Source organism: Arachis hypogaea, chromosome 12 (assembly GCF_003086295.3).
Source record: "Arachis hypogaea cultivar Tifrunner chromosome 12, arahy.Tifrunner.gnm2.J5K5, whole genome shotgun sequence".
Classification (NCBI taxonomy): domain Eukaryota; kingdom Viridiplantae; phylum Streptophyta; class Magnoliopsida; order Fabales; family Fabaceae; genus Arachis; species Arachis hypogaea.
The window spans coordinates 3,316,550-3,338,848 of NC_092047.1; the positions used below are offsets into that span (position 1 = coordinate 3,316,550).

Here is a 22,299-nt window from a genome sequence, read left to right on the forward strand (position 1 = left end):
TGGTGCGATTTATATATTAATAGAGACAAGAGTTTTAAAATTTGGTTTAAGAGAATCTGGAAATATTGATTCCTTTTATTTAATTTAAATAAAAAAAAAGTCTTTATTTCTAGTTTTCTACTGCTACTACTACCAAATTTTTGTTGAATCCTATATATTTTGCCCAAATTTCGTTACTTACATTCAACCACACAAGAACTGAAATCACGCCACAAAATAGCATAGGATGAATTGAGAACTTTATCAAGAAAAGATAACATATATACTATAATTGAATCATGTTACAAATATAGGATGAGGTTTGCATGATTGCACTAAATTTTCTCAATCTTCTTCTCCTACCTAACATCAAACCAAGATCATCAAAGATAACAAGAATCAATAACCTTAGTCACATTAAGTCAAAGATTATTATTATTATTATTATTCAAGAAAAGAAAAAATGAGTACTCAGTCACAACAACAAAAGAAACCACAATTTGAAGATGAAGAAGAAGATAATGAGTTGCTACATTCGGACAGCGAGACAATGCCATTTTCCTCACCATTCGCGAAACAATCGGCGGTTTTAGAGGATGAAAATGCAGAATTTGTGTATGCAGCCAAGGATAAGGTCCAAATATTCGATGTAGAGTCGGCCAGAAGTGGTGGCGCCGGGTCCATGGTGGTGCCACCGTTCTCATGGAAGAAACTCTGGCTCTTTACAGGGCCAGGGTTACTCATGAGCGTGGCATTCTTGGACCCGGGCAACCTAGAAGGTGACCTACAAGCTGGAGCAATTGCAGGGTACTCTCTGCTTTGGCTTTTGGTCTGGACAACCATCATGGGAGGGCTGCTTCAAGTCCTTTCAGCTCGGCTAGGGGTCGCCACGGGGCGCCACCTGGCCGAATTGTGTAGGGAGGAGTATTCCAATTGGGCAAGGTATGTTTTGTGGATCATGGCAGAGATGGCATTGATTGCTGCTGATATTCAAGAAGTTATTGGCAGTGCTATTGCTCTCAAGATCCTTAGCCATGGGATTTTACCAATTTGGGCTGGTGTGGTTATCACAGCCTTTGATTGGTATGTTGATCAAGTTAATAATATTGTATATATGAAATCTTTTAATTTTTTATTTTTCGTTCAAAACCATAGGTACCTTCTTATCAGAGACAATTATGTTCTAGTCGAGTTGGACTACTTGGATGACAAATGTCTTAATGATTTATTTTGATTTTCTTGTTGAACAGTTTCTTCTTTCTGTTTCTTGAGAACTATGGAGTGAGGAAGTTGGAAGGTGTTTTTGCAGTTTTCATTGGGACCATGGCATTTTCCTTTGCATGGATGTTCTTTGATACAAAGCCTAGTGAAGAAGAACTTATCAAGGGTACAAAATTATCCTTAGTCATACAAAAATCTAAAGACAAATTTTAATATTTGAAAATGACAAATTCATCTTTCAATATTCAACTGACAAATTTTTCTCTTTCACAAAGTCCTATATAGACAAAGGGTAGAAATTCAGGTGCAGTCGACTTCACGTGAAGTATAGGTGAGAGCCGATAGATGGTTTGACTGATTTGACTAAATTTTCATCTAACGGCTCTCACCTATTAACTTCACGTGAAGTCGACTGCACCTGAGTTTTCACCATAGACAAATGAAAAATCATAGTTGGATCATGTTTGACTAAACTGCTTAAGATAATACGTGTCAAAATCTTAACTATCATATTTATGCACATATTATTGCTTCTAATTAACATATTTTGATGGTTCTTGCAGGCATTTTGATCCCAAGAGTTAACTCAAAAACTCTTCGCCAAGCTGTGGAACTCATTGGATGTGTTATAACACCACACAATGTCTTCCTCCACTCTGCATTGGTGCAATCTCGGGAAATCGATATCCGGAACAAAGGCCAAGTTCAAGAGGCTCTAAACTACTACACAATCGAGTCATCGGTGGCGCTTTTCATCACATTGGTGATCAACCTCTTTGTGATAACAGTTTTTGCCAGAGTGTTCTATGGAACAGAACAAGCCAATGGAATAGGACTAGTGAATGCAGGGCAATTCCTTCAAGAAAAGTATGGAGGAGGTTTGTTTCCAATTCTATATATATGGGGAATTGGTTTGTTAGCAGCAGGACAAAGCAGCACAATTACAGGAACATATGCAGGACAATTCATAACTGAAGGGTTTTTGAAGCTAAATATAAAGAAGTGGTTAAGGTCATTGATTACTAGAAGTTGTGCTATTGTTCCAACTATGATAGCTGCTATAGTTTTTAATACATCAGAGAGTTCTTTGGATACTATGAATGAATGGCTCAATGTGGTTCAGTCAATTCAGATTCCTTTTGCACTCATTCCACTTCTTACATTGGTGTCTAAAGAAGAGGTCATGGGAACTTTTAGAATAGGTCCTATTGTAGAGGTAAGCTTTGTTTGCATTCTAACTTTGAAAAATAAATAATTCTAAATATATCATGTTATATATAAAAAATCAGTCACCAATTAAATTACTATATAAAAATACGTAGTTTTAATAAAAAAAATTATTATGCTACATTAGGTTTAATTATTTTGATAATTGATTATTTTGTTGAAAAAATATATAAAGCAATATGTATGAAATATACACAAATATATAGTAATTGACTTTTTTGAATATTTTTTTAATTCGAAACTTTTGTTCGAGTTAAATCGTCAGGATGACGTGGCATAAATATTGATCATTGGACCAATGATTTGGTCAAATCACATTTTTAAATAACAATTGATTTATGTCAAAGATTCTAGCTATATTTTTTTGTTTGTATATTTGTTTGGAAAGACAATTTATAAATTTCTTATTGATAACTTTGTGTCAATTTTTGTGATGCAGAGAGTTTCTTGGTGTGTGGCTGTACTAGTGATAATGGTGTATGGATACATGTTGTTAGGGTTCTTCCTCTCTGAAGTGAAGGGATTGCTGTTTGGTTTTCTTGTATGCATTGGCTTTGTAGCATGGATATCATTCATTGCATATTTAGTTAAACATGGTGGAGCCCTCTCTTCCATCATGGTTAGGCCCCCAACTTCAAGAGGCTTTACCCTAACCACTAACAATTAAGTATTTGGTCCGATCTAACTTGACCAGTGTTGTTAGGTTCGTTTAAAAGCGTAGGGTGAGTTTGGATTAGGGTTTTTTATTCTTTGAGAAATAGTAGAATTTCTCGTCTCAAGTGATTTAGACATGTGAGAAAAAGATTAAGAGAGCATCCAGTTAGAAGGGTATAGACAAGTCGCGAATAGTAGAAGAAACCCAAAAAGACCATATATAAGGTGATCAAAGAAGATTTATATATAAACAATCTCTTTCGATCTATGTAGCCGATTCTTTCTAATGAAAAACAGACCATTATTGTATTTTTCTTTTTCATAAAATCTTTTAAACATAAAATATTAAAACTAAAAATAGAAAATATTTGTTCAAATTATGTAGACATAAATTATCCTTTTATGCACAAGAAGGTATCTTAATGTGTAAGAAACTTAGCCCAATTAGTAGAGTCAAGGTAGATATTAGTACAAATAATAACAGTTGAATTGTTAAGAATTGCAAGAGAATCATGTTGAGAATGAATAATTTAATTTTCTCCAACTGATAGTCTCTAATCTCTCTTTGATTCAATACCTTTTTCTCACTAATACACTATTTTCAGATACTCGTAATATCATTGTAATATGAGGTAGCCTAAAATTACTTGTATATTTCTAAAGAGCAATAACACATTTTTGAAAAATATATGTAACTATTCATCTTATTTTTTTGACAAATTAAAGCTTTTAAAACATTAAAAACAGAACAAATGACTAAATATTATTAGAATACACTCTAAACATAATAAACTTGTCTCAATCAAATGTGATTACTATGAAAGCATGTAAGATATGAAGTCATTTGTTTGCTTCAATTTGTAAACTTAACATGGGAGAGCACAAAGATAGATAAATCTAAATTCCTCAGCTCTCTCAAACTAACAGAGACACACACAACACGACGACTCTGAACCTCAGCGTCTCTCTCCTCTGTCCCTTACTCGTTGCCACCGCATGGTCGGTCACCACCTCGTATCCGCCCTTCTAACCGGCTCCTCTATCTGGCTCGTCTGTGCGCTGCCAATCTCTGCTCGCATATGCTTCAATTAAAGCTATCATTAGCTCTCTACATAATATACTCGATACATGAAAGAATAAATGAGAAGAGGAGGGGGAGCCCCATCATAAAATGTCCATACATATTTTTGGGTAGTTTTCATCTCAACTAAAAGAGTACTAGGTTTTCAGCTTCAAAACTGTAGATAAAAAGGAATGAATGATGATGTATCCTCCTAATTTTTAAGTTAAAACTAACAATTAAGTCATTGGATTGTCTGAGTATACTACCAATAAATATGATGATCAATTGTGTATTTGTTAAAAATATGCCGAATTTAACAGCTATTTAACAACCGGTTCCAGCTTTACTCACTTTATATTGCCATTATCCATTATAACATCAGCATTGCAGAAACTCATCATCTTGCCTGCAACAGAATATAAAAGATTTCCACATCAACACAAGATTAAGAGATCATTGATCTCTAGTCAATCCACTACCGCACTACGTATGGCAGTATATAATGTGCCTTAAGAATAAGGCACTTCATCCTTCATATTTCATAACAAGAATATTATTCTTAAGGAATAATTAAACCACATACACATAAGCAGCCCATTGATTCAGAGAATTTACGCAAATAGCTATGAGAACAAATTTCCAGATTAAGTTTGATAATAGCAGCCAAAACACACTTGCATTTAACCCAAAATATAATGAGATAAACTTATTAATGAAAGATAATCAGTTTGTTTAGTATAACTTGTGAAATCAAGACTCATACCTTTGAAAGCTCAAATCCTTCCTCGACAATCTTTTGAGTTTGGTTCTTCCAGATGAGAAGAAGGTAAATGCCTGAGAAAGTAGCTGCCAACATTTGAAGTTCATGAATTTAAGCCAGCCCAATTCTTGAAAGCAATGACTGCTTCCATTTTTCTGGAATTTCTCTTTCTTAGCTTCGCAACTTTGAGCTTTTTGTGAGTCTCCAGGAATGCTTGCTTGTATCTCCATTTATCAACAAATATCTTCATCTCATTGGACTTCTCGACCACCTGCATAACTGCATCGAAGAAACCTCCTTTGACCATAGCATACAAGAATGCATCAACAAGGCTGTGGTTAAATTTGATCCCCTTTTGTGCATCTCCCGATAGCTTTCGCTTAACCTCATTCCACAACATCAGAACATTGAAATATTTCTCTGCCAAGACATACCCATTAATCAGTGACAAGTATGTCTGATCGTTTGGCTGAAACTGCAAGAATATCATTCTTCTAAAAGTCCTTCTTGCATCTTCTAGTCTCCCAGCTTTGCAAAAAGCATGAATAATGGAGTTCCAGTCATGCGTACCTACTTGAATCCGAGGATCCTCAACCACCTCATCTAAGAAAGCTGCCATCAACTCAGGACGATGATGCTCCATCAAACACGTCATGATAGTTAAGTAACTCCCTTTCAAGTCAGGAACCCTTGCCTCTCTCATGTCCCTAAACAGCGAAAAGGCTGACTGAAAATCTTGGATGGATATGGATGCTTCTATGAGAGCATCATAGGTTTCAACATCCAACCTAAGACCTGAACCACTAATGTCCATCACCATTTGAGTAGCCTCAGCAGTTCGACTTTCTTTGCAGTAAGCCTTCAAGATTGGTACATAAACCCCCAGACCAACAGAGCCACCCAGAGCATTCATTTCATCAAGAATGCTGTGTGCTTTATCAGATAGTCCAATACTAACACATGCACTAATAATACCATAACCTATAGAATTATCAACTACAACATTTGAAGGCTCGAGCTTCTGAGATTCAATAATTAAATTAGCTAATCCTTTAATATCTCCCTTCTGAAGATACCCCTTAACCACTGCAACGAATGTTTCCTCACCAAAATTCCATTCTTTACCATCTTTAACATTCAAACTACAGAGAATAGATGACTCAACAGAAGCTAAATTGCCCGACTTAACATACCCACTAATCAAATTAGAATAGAACCCCTTCTTGGGCAAGAAACCAAACTTTCTCATCAAAACCTCCAACTCATCTATCTTTTCATGTGATCCCTTCAATGCATACAAATAACCAAGAAATCCAAAACTGAATTCGTCAGGTATAACACCCAAATCTGACATCGTCCCAACAACTCGTTCAGCATCACTCACTGACTCAAGCTCACAGCAGCAAGCTTCCAGTGCTGCATTGCAAGCAGTGACATCAGGCTTCATGAACTCCAACTTCTCATCCAAGACAATCCTACAGTTCTCCTCAAAGACTCTCAAGAAAGCAACAAGGCTATTGTTTTCCCTGCTGATCTCAACAAGGACACTCCCCCACACATTGAAAGGGACAAAGAACCTATTCTTGAACATGCACTTCACAAGGGCAAAAGCAGGCACAACAGTTTTGGCACCCTTCATGGAACAAAGCATGGAATGGATAGTTTGAGACTCCAACACCATGGGGTTCCTCTCCAGGACATAGACAACAGAGGCATAGGCCCTCTTGAGGTTAAGGCTATCCCCATGGGAGGACAGGTGAGTTATAAGGCTATTGGTGAGGGGCTTGCTAGGGAAGGCATGATGGTTGGTGAGTGATTTGAAGATCTTCCAAGCCTCGTCAGTGTTACTGGTGATGATGGACTTGTGTAGGGTGGTTTGGAGGGTAGCAACCTGGCTCGGGCTTAGGGACTGTGGTGGGGAAGTTGGCAGGTTAATGGACTGTTCATGTAGGGAAGTGGTTTGGTGGTTGTTTTTGATGGAAAAGACTGAAGGTTGGAGAAAGGAGTAAAGAGAGGGAACTTCAGGAGTAAATGCAGTGGAGAAAGGTCTGTGGGGAAGAATGCACAAAGCCTTCTTTGTCATTGATGATCAAGCTCCTACATACACTTTCCTCTCAACGACTCTATTTTGTGTTGTACCTAATAAAACAAACATGATGCACAATCTTAGCATGAAGCTGTATGTCAAGATAGAACAATCCAAGACACTAGTCAATCCACCATTGTCTGGACTTGCTTTCAATAATACAGGGTAACTGAGTGGCTTATTTTAGCAACAAACTAGGAAAACACAACCCAGCTCAACTCACAATTCAGAGGGTAGATTAAGCCATTGAGGGATTGTACCTGTGAAGCAGGGGTGTGTGATGAGTGACAGCACCACAGAGAGAGAGAGAGAGAGAGAGAGGGCAAGTTCAGATTTTGGCATAACAGTTTTCATCCCTATCACATTAGGAATCCCAACTACATGATTGGCACAAAATTAAATTTCCTGATTTCATAGAAGTAAACTTTCTAGTTTCTTCTCGATTCAATAATAAGCAGCAAAGAGCAAATTATATAATTAATTAACAAAAATAAAATGGATTACAGAACACCATAAACAGATAAATAAATAAATAAATTGTAACAGAGCCATTGCCATTGAAAGGGGCAAAAAAGGGGACAATTGTAACAACTCAATAAGCAGTCAACTAAAAAAAAAGTATAAACAGTTGAACCAAATTAATTAACATAGCCATTTGCCATTGATATTTTTGATAATAATGTAATAAAAAGTTAATTAGTAAAAGTCTAATTGTTGCTGAGTTTTTTCAAAATCCTAACATCAGAAAGTCACATTAAATTTAAAACCCTAAACTAATACATTCAATTAAATAAAAAAATTCAATCAATTGCATATTCATAGAACCTATTATCTAATCACACTATCACATGACCTATTAATATCACTAATTCATACAAATACAATCAGCATTACATTGAACAAAGGAACTCAAAAACACAGTGACTGACAATAAATAAAGAGAGAGGAGGAAGAAGAACAGAAATCCCATCCTGAATCTAATTAAGTGCAACAAAACCAATACTTCAATGATCCTTTAGTCACAACAATAGCATCAAAAGAGAGCCAACCAGAACCAAATTAAGCCAATTCCATGGTATAAATCAATGCAACAACCAAGTATGAAAAATTAATATATAATAACTAAAAAAAATAAAAAAACTCACCCCTATCTGAGCTTATTCCATGTTTCAGAGTCCTTGTGTTGTATGTGAGTTGAAGTTGGGAAGGAAAAAGCTGCCCTTTTTTCTCGAGCGGTGATAATTTAATTGCTTTGTTTTCCTTCTTTCTTTATAAGTAAAAGGGGAGCAACTAATATAATAAAGTTTACATTTTTGGACAAGTTTACCCTTAACATTTTCTCAAAATTCCAAATTTATCCTAAACCACCATTTTAACCATTTTCCTTCCCTTCTCCTTCTTCTTCTTAGAACATCGCCGTCTCAGCCTCACCTCTCACCGTCGTGTCGCCGCACCCTCGCCATAGCCGCCGCAATCATCATCGAGAATGCGCATTCTCCCTGCAACTCGAACTTGTTCGTTCCACCCACCTTCCATAAACAGAAACTCATCACTCTCCTTTTTCAGCTCCCCCAATCACCTCCGTTTTCTTCACCCTTCACATTCCGCTGCTGCAAAGTTTTCAAATTCTATTCAATGTGTCGTTCGATTCCGACCCTGTATCGATATACACAAGGTACGCCACCCCTTTTACTTTCTCAAGTTTTTTCTTTTTTATTTTGTTAAAAATTATGTCTTTTTTTAAAAAATTATTATTTTGCCTCATTGAAGTTTTCAGTGAAGTTTTGTGTGTGTGTGTGTGTGTGTGTTATATAGATTGAGAAATTGTAGCCTTAATAGTGTTTGGTAACTTGTGCAATGATCAATGAGCTGGTGTTTCTTTTAAATTAAGAAAATATATGTGATTATGATTCTGTGGAATGCTGTGAATGATGGGGTTTTATATGATTGAGGCGAACTCTTTTACTTGATCAACGTTTTTGCTTCTCCTTTATGTTAAAAATAGTATCTTTTTATCACTCTATTCAAATTTGAATGAAGGTTGCCATGGCTTTTGGTTATAATGATTGACAATTTGTAGCAATCATAGTGTTCAGTAGCTTCTTTTTGTATAATTTGTTTTCCCAAATGTGATTATGCATTCTAGGGGGTGCTATCTAATGCTGGGGGTTCAATTCATGTGATATTTTACGCTTATGGCAGGGGAAAGTGAAACAAATTGTTGGTTCAACCCTTCAGGATTTGAAGGGAGATGGGTCGAATCCGGTGACAAATTTTGAATCTGATAAGTCAGCAGCTGAGTATGCTATTCTTTACAAACAAGATGGGCTTACCGGCGGCCATGCAATCATGCTCGGCTCAGATCCTTTGAGTAAAGCTGCTGCACTTGAAGCATTGCATGCTTATCCAGGTATTGTTATGCTTTTTTCATTTGCTACTGGTTAGTGCCATTTGTGTTTTCTGAAAGAACATATTTACTAAGATGTTGTGTTCTTAATTGTTAGTGAGAACTGAGAATGGTTGATATTACATGATTTTTTGCTGCATGGATGTTCGCTTGACGTGAGACCTTGAATGGCCGGCTAATGCCTGTATTCATAAACATTAAACATGTCACGTTGAAATATCCATCTTAGTAATGTCATTTGGTTCAATGTTAGCATTCTTTTTGTCCTATATGGTTGATCATATGTTTAAAACTTACAGAATTTTTCTCTGCTGAACTTACTGTGGAGGACTGGTAAAATTTAGGCGGTTTGCAAGTAGGAGGGGGAATAAATTCGGACAATTGTTTGAGTTACATTGAGGAAGGAGCAAGCCATGTCATTGTTACATCCGTAAGTTATTCCTCTTTTGCACTTTGGATTTTTCCCCTTTTAACTGCCATTAACTTTCATCCATTCAGAAAGCATGTTGTATTAACTCACTCGACCAATTCTGTTATTCAAGAATACCAATTATGTGTCATTTTTAATGGAAATGATTTAGCCATATTGTGTTTAATTGATTTCTCTCTTTACAGTATGTGTTCAAGAATGGTCAAATGGATCTTGAAAGACTAAAAGATCTTGTTAGAATTGTTGGAAAAGAGCGACTTGTGTTGGATCTCAGTTGCAGAAAGAAGGTACAGATGGTTATCTTTCTATTTCAAGAAAAATTGTTCTAGAAGAGTTATACCTTAAGTTTTTCAAGTAGTTGGCTTCAAGTTGCAAATATTCAAGAGAAATCCCATGTAATCTGAGGGAGGGAAAGTAATCAGGAAATATTTTCATATGTTAATAATTTATTTTCAAGTTAAGGTGCTGCACTTATCACTTGTATGTTTTTGAGAAATCCCAACTTCATGCATTTAATTTTGCTTATAAGGTTTCTCTGTTCAGGAAGGTAAATATGCAATTGTCACTGATAGATGGCAGAAGTTCAGTGATGTGTATCTTGATGCTGAAGTAATGCAATTTCTAGCCAACTTTGCTGATGAGTTTCTAGTTCATGGTGTTGATGTTGAAGGGAAAAAGTAAGTCACAGTTGTCCAATAAAATATTGTAAAATCCAACTTAAAGGGCCAACATAATTTATTTATTTATATGCAAATGAGATAAACAGAACTCCATGTCATGCATCAAAATACAGCTGATAATATAAGCTTCTCATTGCAGGCTGGGAATTGATGAAGAACTAGTAGCTTTGCTTGGCAAGCATTCACCGGTTCGTAACTTTCTTAAGCTACCTTGATTTTATCTTTGCCTACTGAAGTTTTAGCTTGCATCAAGGGTTTTGAATTGCCTGGATTCGTAATAATAAGGATTTGTGTGCGTGCGCGCATGCTTGTGTGCCTGAAAATTCATTGAAGTGTCCATAGTACTGATGCATTTTGATTATGCCAGATTCCTGTTACATATGCTGGCGGCGTGACTGAAATGGACGATTTAGAGAGGATAAAAAGGGCGGGGATGGAGCGTGTGGATGTCACCGTGGGAAGTGCGTTGGATATTTTTGGGGGGAACATGGCCTATAAAGATGTTGTAGCTTGGCATACCCAGCAACAGGCCTCCATAGTTTAATTACATTATGATTTGAAACTTGTGTTAACTTGCAGGGTCTGGTGAACTTGGACTTTTGAAATTGTTTCTCAAGTTTGTAACCATGTATTTGGTGATGTTTCTGTCAATGTTTTTCTTATGATTTTAGCATTTGCCTCATTATCAAAGTTGAGCATCTACATAACATTGTGCACAATAAACTTTATCAATGAATTTTAAGTGCAATTTATGAGACCAGAAAGGAAGCAAAAGAACCTCACATAAGACTAAACAAATTTAAAGTCAAAACAAATAAAGAAGAACCAACCTGAAAAACTTATTTAAATCAATGAACCTTCAAGTCTTTAACAATATACACACACAAACTCTCTTTTTCAGAATCTATTTATATATATATATATATATGGGTTTGCTACCATGTAGATTCTAAATTCCATCTAGAGGTGTAGAGGACATGTTTCGGCCGTCTAACAATGTACATTGCGACACATGTGGGATCTTAGTAGGTTTGTTTAATGTTTAAGGTTAGTTTATTAAATAAGTATTATGTTAATCTTTTAAAAAATATTAAAATATTTTGTTTTTGGTAACAATTAGTACTTTTCGTATAATAATACACACTTGATGAAAGAAAATAAAATTGTGTTAACAAATTTTCAGATAATACTCAATTTGGTCCTGAAATTACACGCGAGTTTCAATTTAGTCTCTGAAATTTCAATTGCATCTATTTAGTCCCCAAACTTTGTGAACATAACTCATGTTAGTCCTTGAAACAATTTTCAACGTACAAACCTTAACGAAACACTGTCGTGACAGCCGGATGCAACACTAAACTTTGTAAAATGATGTCGTTTTGGTTTTGACACTCAAATAACCTAAAAACAACATCTTAAATGGTGTTTATTAAAATTTTACCTAACAAAATAAGTAATACGATGTCCTTTTTGAGCTATTTAAATGTCAAAACCAAAATTGTATCATTTTACAAGTTTTAACGTGACATGTGATAGTCTACAACAGCGCTCTATTAACGTTTTTATATTAAAAATGGTCTCAAGGACTAATATGAGACATGTTTATAAACTTCGGGGACTAAATAGAGACAATTGAAATCTCAGGGACTAAACTGAGACTCACATGTAAGTTCAGGGACCAAATTGAGTATTATCTCACAAATTTTAAAATAATATACTTGTTATATATTTTAACCCAAAAAGGGTTAATAATAATAATAATAATAATAATAATAATAATAATAATAATAATAATAATAATAATAATAATAATAAGTGTCAATGATGTAAGCAAAAATAAATAATTAATATAAAATTAGTTAAACTATTAAATTTATATTTATTTATTTTTTTTGCATTAATACGGGACTTAGAGTTTGAAAAAAAAATTAGATATAAACTATGCCGAATAAAATAATTTATTTTTCATCATCATTCAAAATGCTATTTAATTCTAGAAAGGTAAATCTCAAAATACAAAATCATTCTCTAACAGCAAGTGTTTAAAATGTTGACTATATATAGGGTGGATAGTCCATGTTAAAACTCCAAAAAATACTAGATATTTAATTAAAAAATATATTTAAAATATTGACTATATATGTATATAAAAAGGTGAATACTTTTATAATACTATTCTCATATAAAAATAACATTATAAATTATTAAATGACTTAATATATTTAATTAATTATTTAATAATTTATAATGTCATTTCTATATAAAAATGTCATCCTATGAGTATTATCCGCATGAAAATTCATGTTTGGAACTGCTTATCCTTCAAAAACGGCTACATCAGTGTATATTATTTTGATTTGATGAGTGTGAGTATATGTTCTGAGATTGGGATCCTAGTTCCAAAGCTAATAACAAAAGCACAGAATCTCCAGAAGTTTCAATCTAACATATGCTAAACCGAATTTTAAATTTTTAACTGTATGGAGGTCACGAAAAGTCAACGATGTTAAAGTATACTATATAGGCTCTCTTCTCTCTTTTTATTTTATTTTATTGAGCATTGTATATATATTATATAATATATATATATTCACTAGTTAAAACTCTTAAAATAGTTTGTAAATATTAAACGAAATACATATACTGAAACTTTAAAATTGATCATTATTAAAATGACAAGTGTGTTTTTTTTTCATCTTTCCAAAATTAAAATGCAACAATCTATACCAAACAGTAATGTTATATTAACCAAGCAATTTTGATAATTAAATTTAATTAAATTGATCTAATAATTTATTGGTACAATAAAATTAGTTAAAACGGTAAAAGTAGACCCTTAAAAAAATTAGTTAGAGTTAGTTACAAAAATAACTTGATTAAAAATTATATTACATTACTTTTTTTTTTATTTTAATCATTTTACCTTATACTGTATGAAAACAACAATAACTCTAAACATTATTCAATAATTGTTTCAAAAGTAATTCTCTTCAAAATTAAACCACACAATTTTAGTAATCAAAATAATGTTTACAACTTTTTTAGAAGAAAATAGGGACTCTCTCGGAAAGAGACGTGTTTTTCTTGCTAAGAACATTTAATTCTTAAAGAAGACAAACTTTTAAGTTTTTAATATAGTAAATAAATTAAACATGAACATTTTTATCCTTTTGATATGATACTTTTGTAACTTTAATCCAAGCAATGCCACACAATGACTATCAGGATGTACATTTCTATTTTAGTACTATTTTTTGGAAATTGTTCTGATATTCTTTTGAAATTAGAAAATAATTTATTTTTTCCATATATTATTATATAATAAATCTGTTTTTTTACATCTTTAACATATGAGATAATTATGCATTAATCAATTCAACACAATTATACTCTAGGATTTTTTTTTTATCATGATAAAAATGATACTGATTTTATTTTATTAATTAATTTTAATACAAATTTTAATTCTAAATAAATTCACTTCTTAAAAAATATCAAAAATAATATTCTAAAAGTAATTTATTAGAAATGCTTTTAGACATTAAAATAAACAATAAAACGTGGAACAGATCAAAGTAGGCAATTTCAATTGGCATGAATGCAATCGTTGGCAGTTGGCACCAAGAAATACCTATCACTCAAATTCAAATCCTAATTAATTTTGCCAATTAAATGTCCAGCAAGAAATATTAGGTTACATTCTCGCTGGATAACTAAGAGACAGTCAACTCCTGCCATCTCATCACTCATGGGAATGGGAGAGCGACACTCAAATTGACGACCTCCTAAGCAAATATAGAAAAATTGTATCATTTGAGTTATAATTTATTGGTATTTATTATTAGTTATTAATTAAATAATTAATAATAAAATTAAAATATAATCAAAATATTTTAATTTTTTTTTAAAAATACATGTTGCATATAATTATTATATATAAAAGTCTTATAAATATAAGTATTTTATAATATTTCTAGTATAATTCAATTTTTTAGGATAAACTAACTAATTCACAATGTTAAAAATATTAGATATAACTATTCATATATTTTTTTTATATCGGTTTAAATTTTTAGAAATAATTTTATGATATAATATATTGGTATCAGAATATTTTATGATCTAATAGTTTGATCTTTATTTAAAAAAATTAGTATAAAATAAACAAAAAACAAATATTTATACAAAATTTTTTTAATTTCAAATTTCATAATTAGTAATTTACACCCATGCACAAAGAAGATTTTTATTTTTTAACAAAATGAATAAATAAATAAATTTTTCCATTTTTTCTCCACTACAACCATTTTTTTCGTTCTCGGACTGCATTTGATCTCCATTCAAAAGTAGCTTTTCATATCATGCGCTAAACTTACTTTGTCACTATCTAAGATTATAGTATTTGTTGCAAACTTTATTGTATTTGAATGTTAAAAATGGTGGACTAATAAACTTCGATTATAAACATTGTGTAAGAATATATAGAGGAGTAATAGTGTAGCTTTGAATTATTATTCTATTATTCTATATATTGTAATTAATTATTCCAGTATTAATGTTAGATATAATTATTTTTTTAATTTTTAAAAATAAGTGAATTTTATAATATAATATTAAATTTTATTGTAAAAAAATTTTAAAATTCAATTTTTATTGTTCCCAGAACAAATTTAAGCATGATCAAAAATAAAAACAAAAAAAGGTTTATGCATAATAAATACATTTAAATACGAATATAGACTCTTTTTATAAGAGACTTAAATATATAATTGTTCATATATTTTTAAGTTAAATTTTTAGGATAATTAATTTCACAACAATTTAGATGGAAGTAGTATTAGTAATATATTATAGAGTGGAATAATTTAACTCCAAACATCTGAATTGTTTATTAATTGGTAATAATAACCCTAAAATAACAATGCAATCAAGTTGTGAACTGAAGAAGCCAACATATGCTCTAAAAAGCTTGTGTTGAAAACATGGTGAACGTCACACTTTTTTGTTTTCCTCCTCGTGATATATACCATCCAATGCAACTTTGATTGCAGACTGGTCCATCTATTCAATTTTGACAATTAAAATTGACATATGCCTCGACATGTTAGTTAAAGTTTCTCTTAAGTAATCTTAATCACTCACGCAAACTTACATTTTGAGGATTTAACATCCGACAGAGTAAAGTAATAATTAGGTTAGATTAATTAGTCTCTTAAAGACAAAACAGTACTAATTTATTAAGTTTACTTTTTTTCTTCTAAAATTAGAAATAAGATTTAAATTTAAGATTTTTAGATGAGAAAAAAAATTTAATAATTTATGTTATTTGAATTATAACTCGTTTATAATTTATTAAGTCTTTTATAATAGTAAATAATAAATACATTATAAATTTCAGTTCATTATCATTGTGTAAAATTTAACGATAGTATTTATGTGTATCATTAACTATAATAATATATCTATATGAAAGATCGTCATGAAAAAAATAATTTAGAGTAAAACTTCACCTACTTTATTAAAAAGTAGTTGATGAGGTCATACAAAAACTTAGAAATTAACCAATACTCTACTCTTTTTTTTTGTGTCAAAGAATAAGAAGAAAAAAAAAAGAAAACACACTAAACACTATGGACGTAGTTCCGTTGCAACAATACTATTAAATCTTTTTAAAACTTATTCCATTTCAACTGTTGTATGCAATTAGATGTTGCATATTTAGCCAAAGCATCAGCAATTTAGTTGACATCTCTTTGAATTAGATTGACTTCTACTCTTCAATTGCAGCTTAAAACCTCTTTAATTTTAGTCACTAAATCATTATCAGAACTTTGCACTTGATTGTTTCTATCATTAACAAGAATAAAACATCCAAACAATCTATCTCGCAAGTGAACTCTTTAAACCCAACTTTTCATGCTAGAATTAGCACTCTCCAAATTGTAAAAAGTTTGCTTCGAAGAATAATAGCAAGTGGTAAAGAACCAGCACAACCACGTAGTCAAGAGCCATTATAGTCACGCAATACACACCCAAAACCAGCAGATTCGCCAAATTTACTAGCATCACAGTTTACTTTGACTAAAAATTAGGTAGAAAGAAACCAAGAAAGTAGCAAATAAGGAGTAGACACATAATGCATAAATAAGAACTTATGAAGTTCATATTGGGAAGCATGAATAAGAGTTATAACCTTACCCATTTTCCATGGATTAGCTGGATTAAAAACATCATTGTTACGATCCCTCCAAATTTACCAAATAGTCGCCGAGAAGAGGAAGGCATTAGAGTTCGTGCCCCTGTGCAACCATCAATCTAACTGTTGATCGTGAACTTCGAAATATATATGATTTTTTGTTAATTTTTCTCTACTTAACTTAATAATAATTAATTTTTTTTAAAAAAAACTCTATTTTTTATACGATGCCATTATTAAATCTAATTAAATTATTTAAATTCAGACTAAAATAATAACAATTTAGTATAGAAAAAAAAATTTTAAGAACAACAATTTTTAATATTTTTTATCATCATTTAATCAGTACAAATACTAAAGGTGAAGTCTACCATACCCTCTTTAAAATAAAGGATAAATTACTCCTCGTGATATATATAGTGATTATTATAAATTATCTTTCCATCAGAGTTTTAAGATTTACTTTATCTTTTCTTTTCTTTTCAATTGATATTATGTTTCTCTTAAAATTTGATGACAATATCATTATATTTTTTAAAATCTTTACACATAGTACCAAAAACATTGCCTGACAAGACAGATTTTCCTACTGCAGTAGAATTGAGGGATGAAGTAGCGTTTACAAGATTATTACTATTTGGACCATTGTCGCTACCGCTTGAGTGAGTCCATCTGGGGGACTCAGAACCGTTTGATAAATTGCGGTCACAACGAGAGTAGTAACTACCATGACAGCGTTGCGTTGATGTTCCCTTATTTACATTCTATCGCGATCCATTAGTATGAAAACAAGTGACCGAAGTGACTTAAATTTTAGTTTGTCTTCACGGTTGTAATCATCATCAACTGATGCACCACGTTTTGCTTTAACTTTCAATAATGTTTTTGTAATTGTTGGTAAAGCATGAGCTTTAGCTAAGTCTAATCACTGTATATGTTGTAAGAGGTAATTTACCTTTTATTTTAAAGAGAATAGGGTAGAATTCACCAATACTAAATTATCTTTAATAAATAAATTTTATTAATTTATATGTACAAATTTTAAAAAATATAAATATAAACTATATTGATTCATGTAAATTCTGATAAATATATATATAAATTATATATTTTTTGTGTATAAAATTCTTATAAATATAAATATAAATTATTATTGATTAAGTGATGACAAAAAATAATAATATTTGCTAATTAAGTAGTATTACTCGGTTATATATACACCTTGTGAGCAATGCATATAATTATTCATATACATGACTAAGCATATAATATAGAACTAACCCTAGCTTACATCAAATTACTTGCATCCGAACCATCATATATGGAGATGAACACATTGAATAATAATAACAATAATCAAAGTGATTCATCATCACCACCACAAAGAAAAAGGGTCATGAACCCTGTTGATCCTGAAGAATTCAGGAAACAAGGTCACATGATCATTGATTTTCTTGCTGACTACTACACCAAAGTTTCAAACTTTCCGGTTCGAAGCCAAGTCGAACCGGACTACCTTCGAAAACACTTGCCAGATTCAGCCCCATTAGTCCCCGAGCCAATCGAATCGATTCTTGAAGACGTTCAAGAACACATCATACCAGGAATCACACACTGGATGAGCCCTAATTACTATGCCTATTTTCCGAGTAGCGGAAGCGTAGCTGGATTCATGGGCGAGATGCTGAGTTCCGGACTCAATGTGGTTGGATTCAATTGGATTTCATCACCAGCAGCTACTGAGCTTGAAACCATTGTTATGGATTGGCTTGGTGAAGTTCTAAAGCTTCCACAACAATTCCTTTACAAAAGTAGTAATAATAATGGTGGTGGGGTTTTGTTAGGGACCACTTGTGAAGCTGTGTTGTGTACACTTGTGGCTGCAAGGGACAAGAAGCTTAGCCAAATTGGGAGGAACAACATAGGGAAGCTTGTTGTTTATGGTTCTGATCAAACACATAGTTCATTTGGAAAGGCAGCACAAATTGCTGGTAAGGGTGTTTACAGTTCGATTTGGTTTAATATGAAAGTTTTATTATTTTGTTAGTTTTTATAATTTACCAAAATTTTAATTAGGTTGTTATATATATTTTAATTAAATTTTTATATTATTTTTAATTTTGCAATTACATTTTTTATAATGTAAAAAATATTAGAGTTAATTGAATATTTTTCTATAAATTAAGGTTATCTAACTATAATCAAGAATAAAACTTAATTAAATCTTTGATCACATATTATTTTAGAGAAATATTCTATTAATTTTAATATTTTTAACATGAAAATGACCTAATTATAAAATTAAAAACAGTGTATGTAGGGCTCAATCGAAAAAAAAAATTACAGAAATTTAATTGTAAATTTAATAAAATTATAGGATCAAAAAAGTAGTTAAACCTAATATAAATTATAAATTTTATTTTGATTATGTTAAAACAATGGAACCAAATTTGATCAATTAAAATCAAAATATTGATTTAATTTGATTTTTTTTCTCTTTGTTTTTCTTTTACTTTTATAAAGTTATTAAAGTAAATGAAAGATTAGTATTTTTTAAAATAACTATTATAAGTATGAAATCTAGATAAGCTAGAATAATGTCTAAAAGTAAAAAATAATCAAGAAAATATAGCTATAAATGTGTAATACATAAATATTAAATGTTAATAGTATATTGATATACTATGTTTTCTTGATTCAATATAATATTAATGTTTATACTTATGTTAGTTATGTATCTCTTAAACATATAGTAGCTATAAATGTGTAATACATATATATTACTCTTGATGATTGGTTTGATAAATTTTTTAAAAACTCTAAAAAATGCAGGTATTCAAAATGTTAGGGCCATCAAGACTAAGAGATCAAATTCATTTGCTTTGAAAGCTGACTCACTCCTTTCAACCATTCATTCTGATGTGAAAAATGGGTTAATACCTATTTATTTATGTGCCACCGTAGGAACAACCGCCACAACATCTATTGATCCATTAATGGAATTATGTGATGTGGCAAAAGAATATGAAATTTGGGTCCATGTTGATGCTGCCTATGCTGGATCTGCTTGCATTTGTCCTGAATTTAGGTCTTGCATTGATGGTATTGAAGGTGCTAATTCTTTTAGCTTCAATGCCCATAAATGGTTCTTGACCAATTTAGCATGTTGTTGCCTTTGGGTAAAAGACCATAATGCCCTTACAAAATCCCTCTCAACTAACCCTGAATTCTTGAGGAACAAGGCTTCTGAGTCAAAGCAAGTGATTGACTACAAAGATTGGCAAATAACTTTGAGTAGGAAATTCAATGCACTCAAACTATGGCTTGTTCTTAGAAGCTATGGTGTTGAAAACCTAAGGAATTTCTTGAGGAGTCATGTGAACATGGCAATGACTTTTGAAGGGTTAGTGAAATTGGATAAAAGGTTTGAGATTGTTGTGCCTAGGAAATTCTCATTGGTTTGCTTTAGGGTTTCACCATCAACAATTGCTAGATCCAATTATTATTATTATCATGATAATAATAATAATAATAAAAATAATTGTGATGATAATTACCATAATGGACATGATGACTATGGGAAATTAGTGAATGATGATTATTTAGTTAATGAATTGAATAGAAAATTGTTGGAATCAATCAACAATTCTGGGAAAGTGTACATGACTCATGGTGAAGTTGAAGGTGCTTTTATGATTAGATTTGCAATTGGTGCTACCTTAACTGAGGAACATCATGTGATCATGGCATGGAAGTTGATTCAAGAGCATGCAGATTCTTTACTAGGTTCCTCCTAAAACTAAATATAAAGGTTATTATTGTAATTTAATAATGAATGTTTTTAGTTTCTTCAATAAAAGTTATTATTGTACTTCAATAAATCTTTATTTTTATCATTTCATATATATAATAACATATATTCACTTGACCCAAGTTTATTTTTATTTTGTGCTAAATTAGATTTTTAGAATTTGTTTTTGGTATCTAAAAAATATTAGTCAAAATTTATCATTTTTATTTAATATATTTTTGTAATAAATAAATAGGTTTAATTATTCTGTTGGTTCCTATAGTTTTGCAAAAGTTTTAATTAGGTCTCTATATTTTTTTTCCTTTTAATTGGGTCCCTGCACCAAAAAATTTTTTCAATTGAGTCCCTACACTTTTTTTTTCTTTTTATTTAAGTTTCTGCACCAATTTTTTTTAGTTAGGTCTCTATACAATTAAGCCAATTACTATCAAGAGGGGCCTAATTGAAAAAAAATTGGTGTAGGGACTCAATTAAAAGAAAAAAAAAAAGTATAGAGACCTAATTGAAAATTTCATGAAATTATAGGGACCAACAGAGTAATTAAACCAAATAAATATTAAATAAAATAAATTTAAATGGTTTAGACTAATTATTTTTTTATTTTTCTAGTATTATTATTTTTTTAAATGTCACCAATTATTTGATATATTAAAGATAGTACAATAATCGAATATTACAACCAGCACATCATATACTCAATGTTTTATATATATTTTATTTTTGGGTATATCCCTTCATATCTATGGTAATTAATGCAGCTATGATCCCCAGAAAACGATATGCTAATGTGTTTTCTTTTTGTCCTTGGTTCAATTTGTATATACATTATCTATTAGCTCCGACCAAATTGATTGGCAACTTTATTAGATTAATAGATTTATTCTCTTCTGTGATTGTACGTGATTTCTTCTACTTTTGAAATAGCTAGCATTGTTATAGTTCCATTTAATTTTGACCCATACTTTCATAAATACTAAACGACATTTCTAGAGGCAAGAAATCAAACAAACAATATATATATATGCCAATAATCTTTTAGTTCAATAATTGAAGCTAATAAAGATATAGATTTATTCATAAATTTCCACACCTAAAATTGTTGAATGCACTAATAAGCTTTTTGCTTTCATAAATTGACGACATTTTTTAGGAATTATTAATTTTATTTAACATTATTCATACATAAAATACTATTCACTACAACAATTCCTTAAGATAGCGACGGTTATTTTGCGGCGGTTGTGTGAAACCGTCGCGAAACGACAACCTGCGGCGCATATAGCGGCGGTTAGGGTTGGGGCTGCAATCAGGCCGACATTTAGCGGCGGTTTTGCTTGAACCGCCGCTATATTTCAATCAGGTTTGCATTTCGCGGCGTCTTTTCGAAAACCGCCGCTATATGTACCCCTGGTGAGTTATTGTTTTACATTTTGCGGCGGTTTTGTTTAAACCGCCGCAAAATGTGTATTACCACATATTGTAATGTTTTCTTTAGTAATAACCATCTGGGTACAATCTAGTTAAGTAAACACTACTATCTTAAGCTACATATGTTTAAATCATTGTTACATCAATTTATATATGGTCCAAAAGTATATAAAGAGTACAATGAAAAGTACATTTAATAATACTCATAATAAATATAATAAATAGTACATTCAATAATAAATAAAAATAATAATAATTATAAATATTTTTTATAAATTATTAAAAATCAAATATTTTCTAAAAATAATAATTATAAATATTTTCTATAAATTATTAAAAATAATAATTAAAAATATT

The 22,299-nt window shown here is 31.3% G+C and overlaps 4 protein-coding genes across 13 annotated transcripts; 3 read left to right on the top strand and 1 right to left on the bottom strand.

Annotated features, from left to right (window-relative positions):
• Nucleotides 1-404: 404 nt before the first annotated feature.
• Nucleotides 405-3,339, top strand: LOC112729510 (metal transporter Nramp2). The gene is made up of 4 exons (XM_029291006.2): nucleotides 405-1,062; nucleotides 1,230-1,366; nucleotides 1,764-2,416; nucleotides 2,867-3,339. The coding sequence occupies exons 1-4, from the start codon at nucleotides 443-445 to the stop codon at nucleotides 3,092-3,094; spliced, it is 1,638 nt and encodes a 545-aa protein (XP_029146839.1). The 5' UTR covers nucleotides 405-442; the 3' UTR covers nucleotides 3,095-3,339.
• Nucleotides 3,340-3,818: 479 nt separating this feature from the next.
• Nucleotides 3,819-8,290, bottom strand: LOC112726394 (pentatricopeptide repeat-containing protein At1g69290). Of its 9 annotated transcripts, none has more exons than XM_025775761.3 (5): nucleotides 8,136-8,261; nucleotides 7,251-7,367; nucleotides 4,908-7,043; nucleotides 4,496-4,550; nucleotides 3,819-4,163 (listed from the first exon to the last, which is right to left on the bottom strand). In XM_025775761.3, the coding sequence occupies exon 3, from the start codon at nucleotides 6,985-6,987 to the stop codon at nucleotides 5,008-5,010; it is 1,980 nt and encodes a 659-aa protein (XP_025631546.1). In that variant the 5' UTR covers nucleotides 6,988-7,043; nucleotides 7,251-7,367; nucleotides 8,136-8,261; the 3' UTR covers nucleotides 3,819-4,163; nucleotides 4,496-4,550; nucleotides 4,908-5,007. The 9 variants fall into 9 exon arrangements, with proteins under 9 accessions (XP_025631546.1, XP_072066189.1, XP_072066191.1 ...); XM_072210088.1 differs by having other exon boundaries at nucleotides 3,819-4,150; nucleotides 8,136-8,258; XM_072210090.1 differs by having other exon boundaries at nucleotides 3,819-4,150; nucleotides 7,251-7,346; nucleotides 8,136-8,253.
• A 2-nt stretch (nucleotides 8,291-8,292) lies between these two features.
• On the top strand, nucleotides 8,293-11,177 carry LOC112726396 (1-(5-phosphoribosyl)-5-[(5-phosphoribosylamino)methylideneamino] imidazole-4-carboxamide isomerase, chloroplastic). Of its 2 annotated transcripts, none has more exons than XM_072210092.1 (7): nucleotides 8,293-8,665; nucleotides 9,229-9,400; nucleotides 9,742-9,827; nucleotides 10,013-10,114; nucleotides 10,371-10,504; nucleotides 10,647-10,695; nucleotides 10,875-11,177. In XM_072210092.1, the coding sequence occupies exons 1-7, from the start codon at nucleotides 8,477-8,479 to the stop codon at nucleotides 11,049-11,051; spliced, it is 909 nt and encodes a 302-aa protein (XP_072066193.1). In that variant the 5' UTR covers nucleotides 8,293-8,476; the 3' UTR covers nucleotides 11,052-11,177. The 2 variants fall into 2 exon arrangements, with proteins under 2 accessions (XP_072066193.1, XP_025631554.1); XM_025775769.3 differs by having other exon boundaries at nucleotides 8,316-8,665; nucleotides 9,193-9,400.
• Nucleotides 11,178-17,961: 6,784 nt separating this feature from the next.
• LOC112726397 (tyrosine decarboxylase) lies at nucleotides 17,962-20,641 on the top strand. Its single transcript, XM_025775770.3, has 2 exons — nucleotides 17,962-18,694; nucleotides 19,536-20,641. Exons 1-2 carry the CDS (start codon nucleotides 18,025-18,027, stop codon nucleotides 20,498-20,500), a joined length of 1,635 nt encoding a protein of 544 aa, XP_025631555.1. The 5' UTR covers nucleotides 17,962-18,024; the 3' UTR covers nucleotides 20,501-20,641.
• The last annotated feature ends 1,658 nt before the right edge of the window (nucleotides 20,642-22,299 follow it).

Bases quoted from the DNA above. Each gene is read 5' to 3' on its own strand.
- LOC112729510 (XM_029291006.2), top strand. From the start codon at position 443: ATGAGTACTCAGTCACAACAACAAAAGAAACCACAATTTGAAGATGAA. The intron at 1,063-1,229 runs GTATGTTGATCA...CTTGTTGAACAG, and splicing joins GTTATCACAGCCTTTGATTG to TTTCTTCTTTCTGTTTCTTG. The intron at 2,417-2,866 runs GTAAGCTTTGTT...TTTGTGATGCAG, and splicing joins GAATAGGTCCTATTGTAGAG to AGAGTTTCTTGGTGTGTGGC.
- LOC112726394 (XM_025775767.2), bottom strand. From the start codon at position 6,987: ATGACAAAGAAGGCTTTGTGCATTCTTCCCCACAGACCTTTCTCCACT.
- LOC112726396 (XM_025775769.3), top strand. From the start codon at position 8,477: ATGCGCATTCTCCCTGCAACTCGAACTTGTTCGTTCCACCCACCTTCC. The intron at 9,401-9,741 runs GTATTGTTATGC...GGTAAAATTTAG, and splicing joins AGCATTGCATGCTTATCCAG to GCGGTTTGCAAGTAGGAGGG. The intron at 10,115-10,370 runs GTACAGATGGTT...TTCTCTGTTCAG, and splicing joins ATCTCAGTTGCAGAAAGAAG to GAAGGTAAATATGCAATTGT.
- LOC112726397 (XM_025775770.3), top strand. From the start codon at position 18,025: ATGGAGATGAACACATTGAATAATAATAACAATAATCAAAGTGATTCA. The intron at 18,695-19,535 runs GTAAGGGTGTTT...TAAAAAATGCAG, and splicing joins AAAGGCAGCACAAATTGCTG to GTATTCAAAATGTTAGGGCC.